General features: G+C 39.6%; 1 protein-coding gene across 2 annotated transcripts in view; it reads left to right on the top strand.

Annotated features, from left to right (window-relative positions):
- Positions 1-20,516, top strand: part of LOC117239399 (heterogeneous nuclear ribonucleoprotein L) — a 165,561-nt gene that overhangs the window by 2,447 nt on the left and 142,598 nt on the right. For both annotated transcript variants that reach the window (XM_033504907.1, XM_033504902.1), the window contains exons 2-3: positions 16,265-16,308; positions 18,571-18,640. In XM_033504907.1, coding sequence (XP_033360798.1) covers positions 16,265-16,308; positions 18,571-18,640 — 114 coding nt within the window. The remainder of the gene's footprint in view (positions 1-16,264; positions 16,309-18,570; positions 18,641-20,516) is intronic.

Raw genomic sequence — 20,516 nt, 5'->3', positions numbered from 1 at the left:
ACTTGATTCACTCAATTCCTTGTTCTTCTTCAAACATAACCTGTATATTCGTTTTAAAACATTAGATGTACCACATGACGGTCGTCTTTAGAAAGAATTCCGTTCTATTTGTAAGAAATCGATCTACGAAAGGTCAACGGTACGTGGTGGCGGTTTCACGATAACATACAATTCTTGCGGTTAGTCCTATAGGTCAGCATTAAAATATGTATCGACGCGTTTCTCTTCTGTGTCGTATTTTCATGATCAGTGGTTGAGTAACGATCACGAATAAGACGCGTGAAAGTCGCTCGAATTGTTTCGGGAACGTTTCCATTTACGTAGTCACGGTCCAAGTTTTTTAACTTTTAAATTCCTTATTCGGATTGGTTCACGTTTTAATTTTCCTTCCCTTTGCTCGACTACCTCTCCCTGACTGTATGATTGAGGAGAAAAGAATGCCTACACTTTCTCATTGTTAATGTTGATTAAGTTACCCACGAGCAGAAATAAATCCACGTAGTTGGAATATCAATGTAACCACCTTTGCTTGCGCCCTGCTATCCTTTGCACCGTACTCCATAATGCATGCGGATCCACTCGATTTCTCGGTTTCTGTTCTATAGACTCGTGGTCGGCCAGCTCGATTCAATTCCTCGTCTATTTTCGAGGCAATGGGGACAAAAAGTATATATCACTGTCTTTACCGTTCGATGATCGGATATGTTCAATATCAACGCTTTTTAACGTTTCTTCATCATGAAATATTCAATGAGAATAAAAAACAAACTTATAAGTACATGTATCTCTGCCGACACTGTGTACGCGATTAAATCCGCGTTTCTCTCGATTACGTGATTTATCTTGATTATAGTTTCTGATATTTCTTCTGAAATTCCCAAACACTCCTGTAAAGAGCAGATAATCGCAGCTATATGGAAATGGAAGTTTGGCGGAGAACAGTTTGAAGAACCGTTATCTTGATCTTTAGTCACGTTCTATCATTCGTTTCGTCGTTTCTCTCGTTACTCGTCTCGTAACCTCGTGAAATTCATCCGAACGTTCCTTTCTTGCGGAACGAGTATGGTCGGTAGTCGCGGCTAGAGACAGAAGTTCCAGCAAATCGATAACGTCAATGTTGATCCGCGAAGAGTTATTTTGTGCCAAATAGCTCGAACAACTCGAGTCAATTAATGTGCGGCACACGTTTGACATTTCTACGAACGTAACTGTGTAATACGCGGTCATTTCGATGGAAAATAACAGTATCCGTATAAATTATGCTATTAACTATTAAGGATCAATGTTGCATTCACGCAACTTGTCACTCGTAACCTTTTTCAGTTAATTGACATTATCGAATTTTGGATTTTTACATCGTGATTGTGAAAAGGATTGCCAAGCATTCGCTTAGTAATTTTTTTTTAGTCATTGTCTCTTCTTTCACTTCCTATCTTTTGCAATAATAAGATTTGAAAATACTGAAATATCGATAGCATCAGGATATAAATCTTCTTCAGAGTATAGAATCTTTCCTTTACACTTTTGATTTCTGTAGTGGACTTCTGTCTAGTACCTGTTATTCTTTTACTTCTTTTTACGGTTTCGTTTACTTTGATAAGATGATTAAGTTACTTTGTTCGTATCTTCCAATGACGTTGCGTTTATGCAAATTTTGCGAATTATTTCATCGTATCAGTAACATAAAACAGTCTATCGGTCCCATCGCTAATTATAATCCTTCGAAGACGACACGACGTGTACTTCTACATTTGTTCTTAGCAAAAGGCAGTGGCCAGATCTTAGTGCACGCGTTTCGGCCAACGACGCGACGGAACGAAAATCCGTTCGTTTGAACTTTGCCAACGCAAAGTCAAGCCGTCTCTCAAACTTCGCGACACCGTCCATTCGGATCTCGGTGTGTCATACCGACCGAAATATCTTTGACTCTTGACTAGTATCCTTGCTGGGTAATGTGCACGTGCTCCCGTAACTGGAATGTCTGACGAAGTAACTCTGTCAGCTTGGCTATGATGTGTCCATGATAAAAAAGAAGATCGATACTCGCTTCCTGTCAGACAGTATAGCGTACATACTTGAAAATTGTATCGTGAATGAAATTCATGGATGTCGTTCAAGGGACACACGACGCTTTATAGTCAGCAAGTGGCTGCACTGGGCGGATTCCTATGAAATTTTAACACCTGAAGGGTCACTTTCTTTTGACATATTGACGCTTTTCACGCGGACCAGTTCATACAAATCTAGAAACCATTTTTCACAATCTTCTTTATTCCTCGTCGTTTTGTCGACGATTAGGTGACACGAAATACACGGTATTTGTCATGTAAACGACAACCGCATATGCGAATAATGAAAGTATAAGTTTAAATTGATATTAAATTAGAAGCGATATTCTTAAAGTTAGAATTATCGAATTTCGGAGTGAACGTTTCCTACAATTACTAAATACATGGTGGTTTTAGCGAAATTAATGTTGACTTTTATCTAAATGGGATTTACATCCACTTTAACCCTTTCGGGACGAATTTTTCATTGAACAATGAATGCGATATATAATAATTCGGACTATGATACAGATACTCAAGTTTGTAAGGTATTGGTTAATGATGATTTTCATAATGGGATATTTAATTCCATTTACAATGCGATTCTATGTCTCGATGATCTCAGTGATGTTCAGAAAAATAATAACGATATAATGACTTTATTAAGTCATTTATTTTGGAACGTATCGTATCATTATTCTCATAATTATCTATATATATTATAGCGTAGTTTAGATTTCATACTACAAATCTAGCGTTAAATAAGTCTTTATTTGAACTTTAATACTTTAATCGAAGTTGCACGTAATAGAACACCTTTTGCTAATAAAGCACGTGTTCTACAAGTGGATGGCATGGAGTGGTGCTCGAAGAATCATCGGAATAGGACAATCTGTTTGTAGTACCTCGTGACATATTCTTCTATAGCCATCCATAGCATCGTTGCACGACATTTGATGAAATTACTCGTTTCGTTAGAAGCATATCCATAGTTCAGCCTGGAATCGTGGAATGTAATGTCTTCGTGTATCGACGTAAATTGCATTCAATATTATATAATGGAATAATACCTGGCTCCGATGGATAAGAGTATCGAATGCACAATAAATTGTCATCGATCATAATATCATTGTTTCATCAATCATGATTATTACACAGAGCACGAAAATAAACCGTCATCCGATACGTCGTAATAACGGTGAAAAGACCATTGTCCCGGAGTCGCGTTGCAATTTTCGTCATTACATTACTTCCACGCGCGTACGATCATTGCGTTTCTACGGCCAATGAAATTTAATTTCGCGCTTTTCAGCGCCTCGCGTTCCACGATTAAAATTCTATTCGTAAAATCGTCATATTTTAATTCAATCGTGTCACCTCTTTGTCAGCGATCAGACACAAAGTTGTTCCATTTAACATAAATGCTTCTAAAACTGTTTTACGAATTGTTTGGGTTAGGCTTGTTTGACAAGTTGTTTTTTTTATTGTTTTTTAGTTAATATATATAGTAACTCACGGAGGTATTTAAACACTCGAGGAAACCTTTTACGGATACATATGTTGTTCCCCAGTGGAGGGGATTAATAATTAGATCAGAGCGATTGGAAATTTGTAGATTGTAATGTAAACCGTGTTATATAAAAACTGTGTGTCACATTGAACCGTATTATACTTGTGTTTAGTGATTGAGCGATAACGATATCATTGACATCCAGTCAATTTGATGTCAAAGTATTCGATAGGAAATATCGATATCGATACGTATCAAAATCTTACGTATTTTCTATCAGTTATCGACATTGATTTTTTTTCAATCGATACCAAACCAATACTATGCTTCATACGGATGAAAATCACAATTTGAACGTATGTATATGTCTTCTGAAACGGCTTCGACGAATGTTAACGGTTTTTCTTTTGGTAAATATTGTAGTAGACAAACGTTACAATAACGACTGTGTCGCCAACGATCACCGCAATGGTTATAGCAGTAGTGACAAAATACTATTCTATAATTGTTATAGCAGTAGTGACAAAATACTATTCTATAATTGTTTGCGTATTATGTATTATATAATTTAATCGTATAGTTCACGGTATTGATTCCTATTGCTGCTTCGTCATTATCTTGGTATTATCGATAATAAATAATATTTTCGCGAAGGATTAAATTGCAAAATGGCAACCGATATTGTCGTACAAGCATCAAGCAGCTATTATATATATATTTATACAAATATTTTCGTATAAGTATGAAATAGGTATCGATATTCTCGTGTAGGTATCAAACAGATATCGAATTTTCGTGTAGGTGTAAAACGGGTATCAAGATTTTCGTATCAAACAGGTATCGGCACATTCTCACACGTAAGTATCAAAGACGTATTGATTCCTTTTGATGCCTTTGTCTTTGATATTTATCGATGCCAGATCGAAATGTGTAGACCGGTATCGACACTATCGATGCATATTAGCAGGCATGTCGCTATATATTTGTGTTGCGTGGTGAAAGTTTGTATCATAGAAATTAGAGTTATTATTTTATATGGAGTTTAATTCGCGTTGTAATGGGAATCTAAAAGTCCGTTTAGAATTCGACGAAAACGCGCTTGTTAAGGATTTTTTAGACTTCGTTGTATCTCCGGCATGTTGTATCTCTGTATTTGGAAGGATAACGGAGTGTTGTATGAGGCTGGAAGGCGAAGTGCTGGTATGGACAATGGACACCTTCGTGAAATATTCCACAGGGTTCGAATTCTGACGCGAGAATCGTTAGGCTGCACGTCGCTCTGCACGTATGACTGTTTAGAAACTCCGTGGTTTATGACAACATCTTTACTATTGAGGTATGGAAAAAGCGACGCGAAGCAACTAAAAATACGAGGTATTGAAAATGAGTCACGTACCACCTGACTGCTGGCAGCCACCGAAGTGCTAAAATTCTATTTTTCGAAAATAGCGATTGTTCTTGACCGTGGCATAAACCTGCCACGTCCTTGCTATACCTCTAACGTGTAACTAACAGCCTCCTTTTATATGTTTGCTTTATAACACCCAACGATACGTTTGCAGTAAACGTCTCGCGATTTCTATATTTATTTTCATATTTGTTGACACTCTTCTCGGTATAACCAATTATATCTCGTTATAATACGTATGGCATTTGTCTCTTGTTATAGTGTTAATAAAATCTCAAAATATTCCGTACAATACACAGAATATATTAATACAAATTTTCTGTGATAAGGGAAGGTCGGTGTGAAACGCAGCCGACGAAACGTTTACGTTTTCAAATTATTCCATCGCGTTCCGACGATTCGTCGTGCCCGATATCCATCGTGTCACCAGAGGACTGGACTGAAAATTGTGAAAAGCGTAATTTCCAGAAGAAGGTGCACGTATCTTTTCCCCGGTCCCCCCGTTCACCCGTTACTTCTGCACGCGAGTTCCCGAAATAACCGTACCGAAATAAAGGTTCGTTCTCGTTAGCGTAAAATTTCTTTGTGGAGCAGAGCTGTCAAAAGATGTTGTTGCGTAATGTCAGGATGACGCGTTTGACGGAATCAAATGAGATGTATTTCAATGGCGATCCTATATCTAGTAAATTTATAGCTTTTTTAATAATACCATATCGATAAATCTTTTTTCTTTGTCCTGTTATGCTGAGAATGCTTTGTGTCGCATCGAATACGTTTTTTGACGTACATATGTCATATTGAAAGAGCTATTGTGCTCTTCTCGAGTATTCCGAACATTTGCCCGAACGCATCGAGAAAATCATAGGTAAGCCATGGATACGTTAGAAGCAGACACGGCCAGACATCATTCATTCGCGATTTCCGACAGCGAATACGTTGAGTAGGATGTTCGAGTTAAAGTAGTCGTAGTCGGGGAAATTTATTGGACCATCCGCGGTCCTGGGACGTGTGATTATTTGCTCGAGGCGGCAAATTTGTCGGTCTCTCCGTGACACAGAGGAAGAATATCAATCGCCCTAAGGAATTCACGGTTTCCCCGTGAAAACTTACTCTTCCGTCTCCGTTGCAGCGTGTCAGCTTCTGCAAGTTAACCAAGCCTCTATCGGAAAGTTATCAACTTCCGTTTTCTACGACGATATTTCGAGAATTGGATAAGTCGTAGCCATTAGCATTCGCTAACTGTCTGTTATTTTGATTAATTAAATCGATCGAGTTGTTCGCGAAGAATAATTGGAACGAAGTTGCTGCGATTGTTCAATTTTCTGACGATCAGCTGCCATTGATTGCGACTATAGAGAAGCTATCGATTCGGTATAATTAATAGACAACTGTTAAGTACCGTGCGACGTGGAGAATCCTAATTACGCGAAGCCGAGGAACGTGCTATTGCGTTTGCAATTAGCATCGAGTACGACTCGACCACGAAGCAGTTTCGTCTTCGTCGTAAACCAAAATCGGGCATTAGCCAATATTTCGGTGATAAAATATTTTATCTCTGATTTAAAACCTACGTTATCCATTCGCCGAGTCGACGAATTCGGAAGATTTTGGAGACTTTTAATCTCGCTAAAAGCCCATTTTTCGTATGTGAATTACTTTCTATATTGTTGGGTAAGTTGCCGATACACGATACACGATGTACGAAAGCTCGATAGAAACGATCATACCACGTTTCGCGAGAATTCGTTGGCCAGCGTTTTTGTTTCTCTTTGTTCGGAAACAGACGTCGATTTTCAATATGTTTTTGCACATACTGGCCTCTCCCCCAACCTCTCGCGCTTTTCAATTATCGTACTTTCATATGAAAGCTTCGCTTTATACCGCGAGCAGAAAGCATCGCATTCTTTCTTAAGAATCGGTATTAAAGCTCGTTTATTGATGGACGTTCTCCAGTGTACACGTATGGCTGAACCTGAAATACAGTCCTCCGGCAGATTGGCTTCCGTGACCAAGGAAAATTGAATACCCTTCGATAGCAAATTCTCGTATGCAAAGTTTTACTTAACACCTGTCTTCCTTTATATTGTACGGAGGATTGATATATCGCATTTACAAGTACTGTACATGTACCTAAACTCGTTGGCAAATAAACAATTTATATGTCGAAGTCGGGTTGGCACTTTGGGGCGTTCTATGAACCTTTGCTTACTTTACCGTCGCGGATGTGGTTAGTGTTTATCAGTGAGAATGTGGGCACTACAAGAGGCTATGAGTAACGGCAATAGGATGTCCGAGATGATGGTGACAACGAATCCAAGTTCGATAACGAATCCACGGTCCACGGGATGACCAGTATCAGCGTGACTTACTCGGCAACTCGCTCAACGACTAACTAACTAAAAAACTCCCTGAATCCAGATGAACCTACCCTTATATACTTCTGTCCCCGCTTCTCGGGTCAATCCTTGTTTCTAAGGAGAGTCATAAAATCATTCCGTACCTCTGTCAGGTACGCGGCCCTCCCGTGACCTGGCTACGTCTGGTGACCCGTTATGTCACCTTAAACCTGAACCCTTGGTCGTAGTGCCAGGTTGGAACATTAAAAGTTGTTTTCCTTATTTTTATGGCTTAAACATTAAAATCTTGACTATGGTAATGAAAGGTTTTTCCCAGCATTCCCGACGGAAAGTCCCGCTGTCCTTCCCTCTCCGACATATATAACAGTTTACCAATTTTACTCGTTGGTTTAATTTTCCTCACTACCTATCATTTTTTGTTTATGTGTACGTTTACGTCCAGATCGACAGATTCAATCGATAGGAGTTCAGATAATCGGACATTAAATGAAATTTCGCTTATCACATTTAAAATATCAATCGTTTGAACATCGTGACAGAGATATTTAATCTCGAACAGTATTTACACACTTAACAGTAAGTATATTGCTAATCAAACAAACCAACGACGATAATCAAGGTAAACGAATCGACATGACAAATTCAGAATTTTTCATAGATCTGTAAATTCACAGCGACGCGTTCTTCGAAAATTTGAATGATATTTTTCTAAAATATATGGATAAATCCTGGAATTATGTATTTTCTCGTGTACCTTTCGTTTTAATCTCGTTTAATAGAAATTCTACGTTTCGTTTACGGCTCCAGCGTAAAGTTCCTCATGGTAGTTTGATTTTCCGCTTACATAAAGTTATCCCGAAATCGATAGCGAACCTTATGGCAGCGCTCTCACACTCGAACCAATTTGCGTGGTTCTGCGTCGCTTTCTATTTAATAAAGAGGCTTTATCGGCGGAAATCTTGAACTCTGTCGTGGTAGTAACTCGTTATCGCTTGTTTACACCCGACTCTGTTGAATGCTCGCGAGGCGCGTGCACCTTGAGCGTCCCGTGCAAACTCGCGTGAAATTTCACGGCGGCGAGTTGAGCGAGATTAAGGTCGTCGAGGAGTTAGTAAGGCGAGCAAAATGAAATTAGAACGCGTGGAATATTCGTCGATAAAGGCTGGCGGTCTCGCTATGCATCCCTTCTTTCCCATTTTCAGCAGTTTTGCTCGTTCGCCATGAGACTCGTCTTTAGAATTATAGCGGAGAAAGACAGAGATAAGGAGAGAGGAAGAGAGAGGGGGAAGGATTGTTTCGCTGAAAATGACCCGGTCGGTTGGAAACGGAAGCAACGAAGAGTCCATTTTCTGCGTAATACGGCTTTGCTGATTTTCCAGGATGACTTTCCTTCCTATTTGTCTATGCAAATACGAAATACGAATACAAACCGCGAAAATGCAATAGTCATATAACAATCGTCTGTCGCGCGAAGCTGCAAACTATAGGCGAACGTGATACGAAAATACGCGGATTGATACGGAAATCGCATGTACCGTTGACGTTTCTGTTTGGTGACACAGATTGAATTATAGTAGAAATTCCTGTTACATTTCCATATATGTTGTTTCGTCGATATTTTGCCTTGGTTCGTAGTGTAAATATTTGCCTTCATACCTTGGCATTTCACTGTCGACTATATCTTATAAAATTGACAAATATGATGTTTGATTTCCCCTCTGTAAATATCGCACGGTCGTTGAACTTTGGAGATGAAGTTGTTTCTTCGATCATTTTGGTGTTCTCTTCGTTGTTTACATGTTTCTTATATTATTTATCGATTTCGTTAAAAATTTGAATACAGTTCCAAACGTAATGGCAATTCCGACTTACGAATTGGAAGATTCCACGTCTTGCAGGTCGTCTGTCCACATGTTCGATACATCGATGTTTTCTCTAACGAACAGTTATGCGCCTGTCTTCGTTTCTTCGCCGTATAAATCTGGTCTTAAGTTCGTCGCCTGAAGCCAATAGCGGAACATTCAAAGTTTGTTCTGCCGTGCGTATTACTTGTGACGTAAAAATCCTACGGAACTTTCGTCGCGATTAACCGAAGGTTTTTGCTTATCCGAGTTTTATTTCGGATCGATAATCTGTCGATGGCCAGCGCGCTAGCCTGACTGGCAAATATTACAAACTGACGAGAATAGGACGGTGTTGAATTAGATTTATGATATCTTTAGCGGTTGTTAGCTTATTATACGCAACGGGACAAATTACGGCCAATGAAAGGCATTGTCGGTTCAAGGTCGTAAACCTTGCGTGTCCAGTTTACGACGTGTTTTATACTTTTCTACGGCACCTCGTCCTAATATGTTTCAGCGAAATATAAATTACATTGACGAAGTTCGTATGCCATCAAGCGAACAGTTTCGACCGCCAAACATTCCTGTCAAATTCGAATTCCTTTGCAAACGGGTATTCTATTACGGGGATTCCACACGATTGTTCTTTTTCTCATTTTAGAAAGGTACCGTTGCAAATCACAGTGAGCGAGTGTAAAGAATTCCGCGTTAATGTTTGCGCGATGGAATTCTTCGCGTACAAACCCAGCGAGTTCACCAAAGAAAATGCCGTTCATCGAATACATTTCCTCCTAATATCGAACAACTCGTTGTTTTGTGTTTGCCGCAAACGCAGGAACGAAGCTGCCCTCGCGGCCTGTTGGCTGCGCGCATTGTTCTGCTCTAATAATTGCGTTCACATTCAATTGGTCGGAACGAAAAGGTTCTGCCACGTCGACAATGATTTAGGATCGACTGAATCGCTTTACTGCGGTGATTAGACTTAACTGTACTTGTGGTTAACTGTACTGTACTAGATCGTGCGATCTATTCCTATGACAGGGTATGACAGTTTCGTGTCGTTACGATATTTCATCGTCCAAAATTGTTTGACTATGATCGACTACAACCTCGTGGTTCTGCGAATGCTCGACTTTCTTCGACAGTCGTACATAGCCTATACTAAATTATACTACTCTGACGTGACAGCATCTCGTCACCCCTTTTACTACATTATTATATATACTTATTTAATAACGATGGATTAGAGTAGCGTGCTAAGTACATCGTGACGGAAACGTTCTCGAATGCTCAATTTTTCTCAACGATCGCGTGCAATCTATTCAAAATTGTTTCACTATAATTGACTGCAAAGAATATCTCTTTAAATGCTTGATTTTTTTTTTCGTATAATCTTTTTCGGAAGTGTGTCAAGCTTTGCGCGAAAGGAGGTCGCGGAAAAACTTCTATCAATCATTTACATAGTCTGGTTTCTGCAGTCTAATCGTTGGAAGATATTAGAAAGTATCGAACGAGGCAAATGAATTTTTTTCTCCGGACGATATACCGTTGAACGAGTATTAATGCTCGGGAACGTGCACAGAATAATTTCGCGAGATCTCGGTGTACCGTGTTGCAACTGATATTATAATTTCTTTCGGACAAAAAATTCGATCCCCATCTTCACCCTCCTCGAGGACTTTAATATCCATTCATGCTCTGATGCCAGTTTCAGAGGGACGCATTTTCTCTCTACTCCCCCTCGTTCGTGCCTCACTTTTTCTTTCGTTTTTTACCTGTCGCTTGTCTGACGACAACAAGGTCGATACTCCAACCGTAATCTAAGCATTATGATAAATGGATTTCACTAATCAGACATTAAAATCCATACACGAACCTTTGTATAACTGCAACTGCTACGTGATTGGATCGATTAATGCAACGTGACGATTTTGTATGTGTCTGACAGGATGGTTGGTTCACAGTGAATGTGAAAGTTGAAAACTCTGGTAGACTTATATAAGTTCGATGGTCGAATTCTTTAACTTAGCGCTAGCAGAAATATGTGGTACAGCGTTAAAAAAGGATAAAGAAACGTCGACTTGATAGTTTAGGATTCCATTATCCGTTCGATTCATTAAATGTAGATACCGGGCGCTAGATTGTTCACCGGTTGAATGAAAGGCAAGCGAAACCAACCTTCGCACCTTTCACCGTGGATGAATCATTCGCGATGCACATCTGAAATACGAAATTTAAATTTGCCTTAATCTCTGCTGTTAACGTTATCGCGTGTCTACAGGCAGAGATCTGTCCTTGGTATCTTTCGGCGTGCAAGGTTCTATGACCCACGTGTTGTACGTTCGAACGCACGTGGCTTACGGAAACTGTAACGTAGCTGAATAGATCGTGTAAACAGCGTTCTAACGTGGTGTATGCAACTCGTTGAAGAATTCATAGGCAAAGGGGTTAAACGTTAAAGCGGTTCTCAGAGGTCGTGGTCATGTGTACGCGTACAGAGAGGAGACCCTTTCTCTATAGGAGAATCGCGGTGGCCCAATTATCTTGTCCGCTATGAATTACTTACTTACAGCCTCGTGGCTGCACACTGGCATCTTTAGCGAGGTCTCCTAAGATGAAACTTTCCACGTACCTCGCCTTAATTCCATCAACGACGTCTACCCGACGCTGGTTAGGGTAATAAAAAAGGGAGAAAATTGCGGGGCAGAACTTGCGGCGCTTAAGAGCGTTGTTCATTGGGAAATTTCAATGCAACCGTGAGGCGAGGTAAAAAGTTTCTTCGGGCCAGCTTTTGCACTCTTGAAAAAAAACAGAGTAATATAGGCTGTGTAGTAGAAGGCTTGGGAAATTAAGTCGGGAATTAGCGGTTTCATGAAACGCAACCTTGGCGTGGCCGAAGCTAATGAACGATAAGTAAAATCGAGGCGGAGCTTGGAAACAAATGGACGGAATAACCGGTGGTTCGTTGTTTCGTCGGTGTTTCTAGTTGGGAGGGGGGGGGGGGGGTGGTGGTGGTGGTGGTATATGGTTCTCGAGAAAGTTGGTTCGATGTAGAAACTAAGTCATTACAGAGCATAAGCATTGTTCTTGCTGTTAATCTCTTTATCAGCACGTGGCTGGCAGCCGGCCAATCGACTTTCTCCTTGACTCCCGGGACGATCTACGACATCTTCACCTTGTTTTCATTCTACTCGTTTCTACTCCAACGTTTCCGCCCGGTACGCGAATCAAACGTAAGCATTCGCTTCACTATCGCGATAACAATACGACGACTGTGAAATTTGTATACGTATGCGCGTATGTATATAAATATTCTCGTCTATTTCGCTTGGTTTATGTTCTTGAATACGAAAGATGATATTAACGAATTGTGTAGCAGAGTTGAGTTACAAGCACAGCTCTTTATTTTGATATAATAAGAGTATAATCCATGAAAACTCTATACGGATAAAATATTTTCATATATTTCGTTTGATTCGCGAATACGAAAAATAATACGAATGGACCTTTTAGTATTTGCCGAGAAATGTGACTCTTCGCTTCTCGATTGTAATTACGATTCCGATTATAAAGACCATAAATAATATATACAAGGTTATATACGTGATAGGTGTTTTCATATATGAATTTCGTTTCCTCTGTATTCTAAAATAACAAGGCCAATAATAACGAACTTTTTAATACTTCAACAGGAAATATATTCCTGAATACTCGCATCTGTATAATCCTAATACATATTCATATCTTATAATGTATATTTCACAGCGCGAATTAATCCTTGGAATAAACCGAATTCTCGTAAAATATAAAATTTTCTTTGCAATTACGATCGTATATGAAAAACGCTCAGAACACCCTGCGTATTGTTGTTCGGTCGTAAAACAACGAGGACAAAATGAACAACCTCGATCGCGCCGACAGTTCCGGAAATGAAATCACGGCGGCGAATCATCGGAGCTATAGATCTCGCGAAAATTTATCAGAAAACGAGAGCGTCGACGATTTCGTATTTTTTTCGTGGCGGTCAGGCGTGATCCATTGAGCGTGAAACCACGTGGTTGGCCAGCGGCCAACGCCGAGTTATGTTTATAACAACGTATTACGGATTCTACGTGGGATTCACCGCGCTTCGTAACTGCGATACTATGCAGTCTATATGACGATGCGACATACCGTCAGAAATTTTGGACCGCGTTCCCGCCGATAGCTTCCTCTTCTCCTTTTCCTCTTCTTCCGTTTTTTTCCGTTCTCAACGAGATTTTACTTGGACGCAAGCCCGCGTCGACTCTTTTTACATCTTATTCCTCTTGTTTCTCGAGGATATTTGGAAACGTTTCACCGATCGGCTCGATCTACTCCGTTAGAGTTTCTTGTTCAACGTTGCACGCAGCAGCAGACAGATCGACGCGTTTTTAAACGAGGTTATCACGACGGTCGATCGAATCGATTTTTTCACAGTGAAGAAGAAAGGACGACGATCGATTCGGTATTTTGAGAGCGTAACGTTTAATTCGTCGACCCGGTGTATTCTTTTCCGAATAATCCGCGCAATGCGCTTAAAGTTTACTCGAGCGAATCGGAGCGTTAATCCTATTAGAGAAGAGATTATTCTCTTAATGTCTCACCTTTCCAATACTTGGCACAGTCTGCGCCGATTCTCCGAACACCTGGAAAGTTGCAAATTGTCGACGACTCTCGTTCTTTCTTTCGTTCGTTCGTTCGTTTTGATAGGAAATTCCAACTTTTTCGATTTTTCCGCTGAAACTTTATCGACGCTCGCAATAAAAATTGACGCGGAAGTCACGATGGAATTTAATCAACACGCCCCTGTTTGCAACACTTCAAAAATAGATTGGCGAAACAACAATGCGACGAGAAACTCGAATTGAAATTTAAACGATATTTACCGACTGCCTTTCGGCACAGAAGACCAGTTAATTGGGGCCGCTCCCAACGATGAATAACGAATGTTAATTTCTACCAGAAGAAACTCGTCCATTCAATTATACGGCCCTTTTCACGACCTCTTTGTAAGTCTTTTCATGTTAGTTTTTCCAGCTGAAGCTTTCTCTCTCTCTCTCTCTCTCTCTCTTACTCACTATTTCTCCGAATCCACTACACTGGATTATTTTCCGTTAAAACGTAATGACTCGAGACCGTACAATTTTCTTCTGTTACGATTAAACGTTATTTCCATGCAGCGTAGTATAGCCGCCAGCTTAAATCGTACGTTATAAATATGAAACACTCCCTTAAGCCATTATCGGAGCAACCCTTGTACAGTTTATCATGGAAAATTTGCATGTGCTCAAAATTATAATGCTCTTTTGTTTCTCTACAGCGTTATCATTCATCGTGCTAAATTTCATTCTGTTTTAGTAACACCTGTCATCAGATTGTGAATCTTTATGCGTTCATAAGAAATGCGAATGCTCAAGAATATGTATAATATGCAAAAGCGAGTGAAATGTGCAACAGTACTCGTTATAATATTCAGATAAGAATAACGTCTTAAATACCTTAATCGAAATAAAAGTAAACATTTCTTTTAATGATCTTTTATGGAAGAATCGTCAACGCAAATTTCCGAACACGTTTCAAAGAAATGTTTGTTTCTTTAACACCTACGATCAATTTTTCACGACAATTAGTAAAAGTCCAAGCCGTGTCAAAATCTCCTAAAATAAGGAACCGCGTGTGTCGTCGAACTTGAAGAATAAAGTCACTCCACATACATTTCCATCCTTCCCATATCAAGTACCATATTTTGGAACATAGTTTCACAAAGTGAGATTCACAAGCGTTTCGTTCTATTCGCATCGTCAGATTTTTCGCTAGTAAAATTCCATTGTGACATTCATAACGGTAGTTTATATACGTACCATGTATTTCCACTATTTACAATACTCGATATCGTGGAGATATATCGGGCTATATTTCATACGTGCCCAAGTTTCGCTTAAATCGTGTTTAAAGCAACCAAGCACCGACACGCTATTTCTCTATAATCGATGGAAGCGATATTTCGTTTGCGCTTTAAGGGTTTACGTAGGATATGCAACACCTACCAGTCCCTAAAGTGTCTCGCCGTACTATTTCCGTCGCTTTCGGTGCTGTCGGAAAAAGACGCGTGGACGTGTATTAATAGATTGCCCGAGTACGCATCCCCAGTGACATCGCGCACCATCGAAATTCAGCCAAAATCGCAGCGTGAATTTCTCTTATGCAATCGATTCGACTAGTACGAAGAGCAACGATATGCGCAAGGCGAATGGAAGCTGCTCGCGAACTCACAACCACGCTCGTGTACAATCGTCGTGATTGAATCGCAGATTTTTCGAAGAATCTTGTTTCCATGCAAACCACTGCCAGATTTTTCTCCGAGCTTTTCTTTTTCTCCTTTATATATCGCATTTGCTATTCCGAATACTTACGAGCGTTTAGAACGTCCATAGGTATACTGACAGTAAAAAATTTAGACTCAGTTCTACAGCTGTAGCTATACTGATTTTTTTTTTACTGATTTTATCAGTTAGCTGTAGCAGTTAATTTCGATAAATTATCGCCAAAAGAATTTTTTTACCAATAAAAAATAACTTTTTAAGACTCTCGACTTTTATGGTACACGTGTAGCGTTTCCATACTTTTACTGGTTATGTTACAGTATCGTGGAAATATCTCGAACCATCTATTATAATGGCGATTGAATATGCTTTTAAAAAAGATCTCCATGTGTCTGCATATATGGAATATAACGTTAAAGTAATTCCTTTATAACGGTACCTGTTCATGGCTTCTCGTGATTCATAGAATTCTTTGAAAATGTTGTAGTAAATAGAGTCCTGATCCGCGTGTCATACACTACATACATATGTATATATAGAATTAAAGTAACATCACGTGTTCTTTTATTCATTTTTAAAAGCGAAATATTTCCATTTATGGTAGATGATTTCACATTTTTCTACAGTGCTATATATCGAAGAAAGGTAGGATATTTCCATCTATGGTAGATGGTCTAACATTTTTCCACAGCATCGTATGTAGTAAATACGTTGTCGGTATTTTGCTAAAACGTTTGATTACGTTTGTTTCAGAATCACGAGTATGGCGGGTATGGAGACGAACCACGACGTAAAAGGTACGTTACATAAAATTCATATTAATTGAACCTTGAAATTTCTGCTTTTTCATGATAACGTAGATGTTTCAAATGATCGGGGAATTTGCATTCGGATAAATGGATCAGAGTATAATCGTTTTGAACAATATCTTAATTACAATACCGCGTATATACACTCGTTCTCTTTGTCCTCATTCAACAATTGATCTCATAATGTAGCGTTGCGTTGACCCATTACCTTATCTAACAATCTGTTTTGTTCGAGAATAAGGTCCCACTATAGCGAAACTAGCACTCTAATTAAGAGCGTAGCGTAGAAAGACAATATCGTACGATATAGAAAAATGACAAAGTCGATCGGCCAGTCTAAGGCTCGAACAGAAGCGAAATATGATAAATTTTACTCACGACGAAGCAGGAGTTATTATTTTGTCGAAAGTTTCGAAATCGGTTCGTATGATTCATCGAGTCACATTGGACCGGGGCGAAACGGCAAAATGTGTCTCTTCGCCGAGTTCTCTCGTTAGAACATCTCATTGGCGAATGAAAGTTAACGCAAGTTCCATAGAGAGGCGAATATCGCTTGATAGCGAATTCTTGCCGCTCTGAATCACGCTTAACGCTCGAGTTAACTTCTTATTATTAGACTTGGCCCGTGTCGACGCATCGGATCCGTCTGAAATTTCGGTAACCGTCTGCAACGTTTTAATTAATTTCATCATACGCATTTTTTCGTCCTTATCACTGGTCCTTATCACAATTCCACGCTGGTCAGTCGTCGGTTTGTTCGTTTAAATCTTTGAGTATGTAGTAAGTCGAAACAAAAAGTGCTAGAAATACTTGGACGTTAACATTGTGCGGATAATTTCGCATGGTCGCAACGATTAATTTACATCGACGGAGCTCCAACTAGGATAATACAAAGCAATTTATCGAATCGATACGAAGATAACTGTAGAAAAGCACGATAAACTTTTCTTTTTATCTTTTTTGTTTGGTTCTTTGATTTTAATGCTATTTTGTACTAAAAAGATTATGGAGAGAATAGAACAATTTTTACCAACGTGGGATTGATCGACGACGAACTGAATTTTCAAACTGTTCTCCTTAAAAATGTAGATAATGTGATTCGTGTTATTTCCCTGCAGTTTTTCCATACTAAAAGTTCTTAATTCGTTGTATGCTTCTCACTCGGTATTGAACGTTTAGATTTTAGAACCTAAAACACATAAAGCGTCAAGTTTCGAGTCACTTGTTATAAACGACGTGTAACTGTATAAACGAGCAAATTCGATCCACAATCGTTTTGTTTATGCTTAAACGTTTCACCTACGCGTAGTTATAAAAAGAGATTCATGCATTTTTTCACGCAAACGAAGCTTTGCGTACATTTACATACTCCTAGAAGCGTTAAGGCCAGAATTATTATAGCGTTAGAATAGAAAGGAACGAGGACCAAGGGAACGAATCTATCCGATAGGACGACCAATTTTTTTACTCCGCGTTTTGTCGTCTCTTTTCTACGTTTGCGTTCTACTCGAAGGTTTTTCGAGGAACGAAGTTTAATCGTTTAGAGTAGAAGCAACAGATTCGCCAGAGAATTGGTCACTTTGAATTGCAGAACGGAAACACCAGAGATGTCTCCTCTCTCTTTCTCTCTCTCTCTCTCTATTCTTTTTCTTCTCGTGGAAAAATGGATAGGTGGTTGAATTTCCAATTGGTTGCAAAGAGAGGCCAAAATGGGAGAGATAGAAGTGGAGAGAGAGAGAGAGAGAGAGAGAGAAAGGAAGGAGAGGGAATCTATTGATGTCAGGCATGAAAAATGTATAGCCAGCTATCTTTCAATAGCCGATTCCCCTTCGTTGTATCGCGCTGAATCTCGGAAGAAAATTACCGGATTGCGATTTTTCTTTCGTTTCTCTTTCCGGTTAATCGAATATTCCTGCTTCGATCCTTCGACACGCGCAACTTGTGATTTAATAAAAAAATTTCGCCAACTGTGCACCGGCTGATGCAATTTGACTTGAATTCAACGTGTCGAGCCCCTCACACCCTTCTTCATCTCTGGAAATGCGGAATTTTTCGTTGCTACCGTGACTCGCTAAGGGTTCGCGTGGCGCGATACAAAGCCGAGATATATCGAGTTAGCGTTTCCAACGATTAAATTGTTACCATTACTCAGCGAGTTTATCGTAAAGAAAAATTGCCACGTGTAGGTTTAACGATTAATAAAACACGTGGAACGAACGTTGATCGCACGTTGTGTTTTTTCTTTTTCAGAGAAGACAATAATAAACCGAACCACGTTCTCCTCTTTACAATTATCAACCCGGTCTACCCCATCACTGTGGTAAGTGTTTTTTTTAAAAAAAAGTTTCGTGTTATCTTTATACTCGATGGAGAAGATATACTAGCGAGGTTATAGATCGAAAGATTAATCGTCGATATTCCTTAAACACGTTTATTTAAAAATATCGTGAATTTTCTCGGTTGCGAAGGTTAATCGAGAATCGACGTATGAAATGCGCGTATCGCTTGAAAAATAGCACTTTGTATATTTCTATAATAGGATCTGCTTTCCAGATTGTATACTAGACGTCATTTATTAAACGTATGTACTATAAAGAATGAAATAATTATCAATAGACACGATCCTGATGAAGATCTCGAGCATCTACGTCGATATATTTCACATTATTGTTTCAACTCTTGGAACATATAAACTTTAACATCTGGTCGATTTTACAACCTCGCTATATCTGCTCTATCGATGGTACTTACGCGTATAGACGGTATTTGTTCGATATACCTATAAATTCATACGCGGTGCCTTTGAACTTTCGAACATATTGTATTTTCTGTGCGTGATTCATCGACGCGAATGTTTGTAAATGCGATCATCGGATTCTGCGCGTATTTCGCATACGCCTGTTAAAACGGATCAAAAGGATGAGCAAGACGCTTGTTTCGATGACTCTTGACACGACCTACGCTGGACGATCGTGACCACTAGACAATTACGTTATCGATGACGTGCGAGAGAAAGAGTTGTAAAACAAAGATCGAAAGGGGAGAAACGATAGGGAGGGGGAAAGGTGAAGCTAAAGCAGAAATGGAAAAGTATTGGAAACGAATGGCAGGACAAAAGTTGTTGGCACAACGCGAGCACCATACGTTTCGCAGGCCGTCGCACTGCATTTTATTTCTGTTTTGCGCCAATAATAGATGAGCCCTGTCGCTGTTTCTGTCTCACGAATGGTCGATGCCTGTGCGATCTGGCATTGTTCGCACTCCATCCATTTACGAGTCTTCGCATAGCTCTCCGGTCACAATGCTTATTTTCTTTTCTTTTTTCTTCCTTTTACTTTTTGTCGTTATCTACACGGCAGACGCACTAATTAAAGAGTCTCCAAACCGAAAGCTTTTACGCGCCGCGTTCTCTTTGCAAAGCATCCTTCTCGTTTCCTTTTCGTTCACCGTCTCTTCGACGTTTCTCCTTGTATTTCCGACACGGTCTATCTGTCTCGCTTGTTTCTCCTAGGATAACCAACAATTCTATTTCAATTATCCATAAACTATACGAGGAATGTTAGAAAGTCGATGCGATACTTCGATACTCGTGAAAACGAGTAACAAAGTCTCGGCCAACGAACCAGAAGCTACATCAATCAATTTCGTAAGTACGTAGAAAAGTACGGAAAAATGTGGCGAACATTGTTGCAAATAGTTTCTTTTCTAAACTTATCCTAGAACTTTCTGCCGTCTGTGTTATCTTCTTACTCGTCTTTAAATGAAACGCTCTGTATATTACACTTCTGCCTCTGACTTCTCGCATAAATATCCATCTTAAAATTATAATCTTGTCATATCTCGAACGGTCTAACCATAGACTCGACTCGCGTCGATTTATACGCACTTATGTAGTTCTATTATGGAGGCTAGGAAGGCGGTTGCCACGTAGGGTAGCTTTCTCTCCGCCACGAATCGCCCTTTGTCATGATTCACAGCGATGTGATTTAATGACACGTAACGCGTAAGCGGAGAGACACGCGAGAGACGGAAGATATCGTCGGAAGATATCAGACCGAACGGTTTCTCCAATATAAGTTTTCGGTTTCGTAATTTGATTAAAAACTTCTCCTCGAGGGAAAACATTGTCCATTGGCGAGAAACTAAAAGAGAGGAACGAAGTTCCTCGATTCTCCTCCGTACTCGTTATTTTTCCC

Source organism: Bombus vosnesenskii, unplaced genomic scaffold, assembly GCF_011952255.1.
Source record: "Bombus vosnesenskii isolate JDL3184/JDL3185 unplaced genomic scaffold, Bvos_JDL3184-5_v1.1 scf7180000013264, whole genome shotgun sequence".
NCBI classification, from domain to species: Eukaryota; Metazoa; Arthropoda; class Insecta; order Hymenoptera; family Apidae; genus Bombus; species Bombus vosnesenskii.
This window is presented reverse-complemented; position numbering and strand designations above follow the sequence as displayed.